This window comes from Corapipo altera, unplaced genomic scaffold (genome assembly GCF_003945725.1).
Source record: "Corapipo altera isolate COAL_440 unplaced genomic scaffold, ASM394572v1 61553, whole genome shotgun sequence".
In the NCBI taxonomy this organism is placed as follows: domain Eukaryota; kingdom Metazoa; phylum Chordata; class Aves; order Passeriformes; family Pipridae; genus Corapipo; species Corapipo altera.
The window spans coordinates 5,641,590-5,645,170 of NW_020884918.1; the positions used below are offsets into that span (position 1 = coordinate 5,641,590).

At 64.1% G+C, this 3,581-nt stretch overlaps 1 protein-coding gene across 1 annotated transcript in view; it reads right to left on the bottom strand.

Moving 5' to 3' along the window:
* The window catches only part of SKOR2 (SKI family transcriptional corepressor 2), a 28,449-nt gene extending 27,020 nt beyond the window's left edge, over positions 1-1,429 (bottom strand). The window contains 3 exon segments of the mRNA XM_027656164.1: positions 57-125; positions 127-580; positions 582-1,429. Of these exon segments, the coding sequence (XP_027511965.1) occupies positions 57-125; positions 127-580; positions 582-1,429 (1,371 nt within the window).
* Positions 1,430-3,581: the final 2,152 nt, after the last annotated feature.

The following is a 3,581-nucleotide window of genomic DNA, read 5'->3' on the forward strand; positions in this document are numbered from 1 at the left end:
GGGGGGGCGGCGGCGGGCGGGGTGCCCAGCCCCGCCGGTGCCGTGCCCAGCCCCGCCGGTCCCGCCTCGCCGCCGGGCTCCGACAGGTCCAGGAAAGCCTGGCGCAGCAGGCCCGCCCCGTCCCCCCCCCAGCGAGCATCCCAGGGCTCCGGGGGGCTGCGGCGGCGGCTGCAGGTAGGTGGGGACCGGCAGCCCGCCCGGTGTGCGGGGCGGCCAGAACATGCAGAAGGGCGGGTAGAAGGCGGCATCCTTCCTGCCCGGCCAGAAGAGCCCCGAGAGCCCGCCGCCCGCCGCCGCCCCGCCGGCCTTGTGCGCGGCCGCCCCGCCGAGGGCATCGCCGCCGCCGCCCTCCTCCTTCTTATGGCAGAGCCCGAAGGCGGCGGCGGGGAAGCCGTAGGGGTGCGGGAAGAGCCCCCCGCAGCCCGGGAACTTCTGGAGCATGCCGCCGAAGGAGCCCTTGCTGGGCACCGGGATGACGGGGTAGCTCCGCGGGCTCTTGCCGCCGTGCGCCGCCGCCACCGCCTCCTGCAGCTCCTCGTCTTCCTCGAAGCGGGGCCGCTTCTGGTGCAGGTCGGGGGGGGGCGGCCAGGAGGTGCGGGCTCAGCAGCCCGCCGCCCACCACCGCCGCCGCCTTCACCGAGCCCAGCGGGTGGCAGGCGGCGGGGGCGGCGGCGGCGGGGGCCGGCGGGGCGGGTGGCAGGGCGCGCTTGCGGCTGCCGCCGTTGAACATGGCCTTGACGTCCTCCCAGGCGAAGACCAGCTCGTCCTGGGGGTTCTTGTCGGTCAGCTTCAGGTGGCGGCGCCAGGAGTTGAAGTTGGCGGCGTCGGGCTGGGTGTACTTGGCGTCGGGGGTGCGGTGGGAGTGGAAGATGAACTTGTTGGGGGAGAAGTACATGCTGCAGTAGCTGCATTTGATGCACTTGGCCCGGGAGCTGTTGTAGCGGGCGGGGATGAAGCTCCCGCGGCAGCCCCAGGCGCACTCGTGGGACACGTCGAAGGCGAAGTTATCCGGCAGTTTGGGGGGCCGGTTCTCGCCCAAGAAGGACTTGCAGAGCCGCTCCGCCTCCCGCTTGGTGATCATGCCGCAGCGGCGGGAGGAGATGGGCATGGCCCCGGCCCGCCGCAGGATCTCCAGCTGCACCGGCGTGCACTGCACGCAGGTGATGCCCAGGGCCACCCGCCGGTTGTGGATCTCGTTGTAGCTGAAGTTTTTGAGGAGGGTGTTGGAGATCTGCGCCAGGCACAACCGCTCCTGCCCGTCGATCACCAGGGAGACGATGGGGATGCCGTAGAGGATCACCTGCCCCACCTGGTTGGGCTTCATGGCGGCGTGGCCGGCCCTCGGCTGGTTCATGGGGTCCGGCGGGTACGCGCTGGATGGCGACGGCAGCAAGATATCGGTGGGGCCGGGCAGCGGGCTCGTCGCCATCGTCTCAGCGCCGGGGGGGCTGCTCTGCTCCAGCTGCGGGAGGGGAGGGGAGAGAGACACAGCGCCGTCAGCCGGGGACTCGCGGGGATGGGGGTCTCCGCTGCACGCACGGCATCCCCCCCCGTCCCCGCTCCGAGTCTGCCGGCATGGGGAGGCGCTACCCGAGGGGACGATTGCTCAGCGATCCCGACCCCCCCAAACCTCCACTGGCCTCGCCGGGGATGTCGGCAGAGCCGTCCGGCCCCGCGCACCCCGGTTCTCCGACGTGCGCATCCCACCGCGGCTGCGGAGATGACGGAACACGAGCGAACCGTCCCCGCTTGGAATAATCCCCGACCCGCGGGCGGCTCATCCCGAAACACGCGGCGGAGGCGCGTCTGCATCTCCCCGTCCTGGGAACCCGTCGCTACCTCGGGAAGGCGCTCCGCGGAGCCTCCGCGGGCAGCCGCCGTGCGCCGCGGCCGCAGGACGGGCCAAGCGCGGGAAGAGGAATGAAAAAAAAAAAACCCAAACCACAAAGTTTCGGTGCTCCCCGCGGCTGCTGGGGCGTCCTCCCCGCCCGGAGCCCGTTACCTCCGCGGCCGCGCTCCAGCCGTGCCGCTCCGGTCCCTCCTCCTCCTCGTCCTCCTTCTCCTGCAGCGGCCGCCGGGAGGGAGGGAAGCGCATCCCCGCGCCCACCGCCGCGGAGCCGCGCGGCCGGACAGAGCCCCCCGCCCCCGGCGCGGCCCCCCGTGGGCTCGGTGACGTCACGGCCCGGGGGGGGCGGGCGGGGCCGGACCCACCGTACGAGCCCCCCCCAGACGGTGGGTGGTGAGCGGGGCTGGGGGCGGCTCCCCCATCCCCTCCCTTCCTCCCTCCCCCGCACCGCGAGGGGTTGCGGGCGCCCCGTCGGGGCCCGGCCTCCCACCACCGCCCCCCGAGCGCTCCCCAGCTCCGCGCACGGTTTCCCGGCGAGCGGCCGGAACGGTTGAGGGTAGAATGGGCTTTTGCCCCTTTTTTTTTTTTTTTTTTTTAAATGTTTGCCTTTTTTCACCTTCTCCTCTCCCCGTCTGTCCCCCTCCCCCACTGTCTGAGCCCAAGCGCTTCCAAGAAAATGAATATTCTCGTTATAAATCCCGCGTCTTTTCGGAAACGGTATTTTTTAACGGATCTGGAGAAATTACAGGGTAAGGGTGGAGGGAAAGTTGACTTCTTTCCACAGGCATGTCCTCACGAGCAGGAACAGCTGCTGGGTCCGCACGGCCATTCCCAAATACACCGGAGTCATTCACCGAAACTACTTTCAGAACCGCCCCGGACCCAGTTTCTCTCTCCCACGAAGACCAACACGGCGCAAATCTTTTACTTTGTGGGAGTTTTGGGGGGTGTTTTTGTTTGGTTTGGGGTTTTTTTTTGTTTGGTTGGTTTTGGTTTGGTTTGTGTGGGGGTTTTTTTCCCCTAATTATTTTATGCCCCTGATTAAGCTAAAAACCAGCCCAAAGCAACAAACAGACGGCAGCACGGGAGCGGTATCTGCCTTATATATATATATAAGGCACATACACATATATATATATATATATGTGTTTAATGAAGTGAAAACAGTGCACGAAAAATGTAGATTTTTCCACAATCTACCTCCGGAAGGTGGTGGGTCCTAACCGCCTCTCTGTGCAGCGCAGGATGAGGACGGAGTAACCCCCCCACAACCCCACCGCCCCAAGGCAGGAAGCTAATACCGCTCAACTCCGGTGCTTTCCAGAGAGGAAGACTACGGAACCGGCTATACCCGGGAAAATTAAAAACTCATTTCTAGCTGAAACGGAGAGACATATGGACCGTCAGGTGTTTTCTAATACTCTTCTATTTTCTTAAAAAAAAAAAAAATAAATATTTGAACGTTTGCATCTCTCTTTTTCTTTCCATGCACATGACCAGTACTTCATATTTCTGCACATTTAGCTATGAGAACCTGGTGTTTGGTGGTTTGGGTTTTCCGGGTTTTGTTTGGCTGGTTTTTCGGGGGTTTTGTTGTTTGATTGTTTTGTTGTTTTTTTTTTTTCCCCGGGCATCACAGATCCAGGCAAAAATCTCTGCACTGGCCTTTCCCAGGACATCCACACTAAAGCTCATCCACTCTTTCCTCTATCCGGGTATTGCTCGGGTCCTCGCT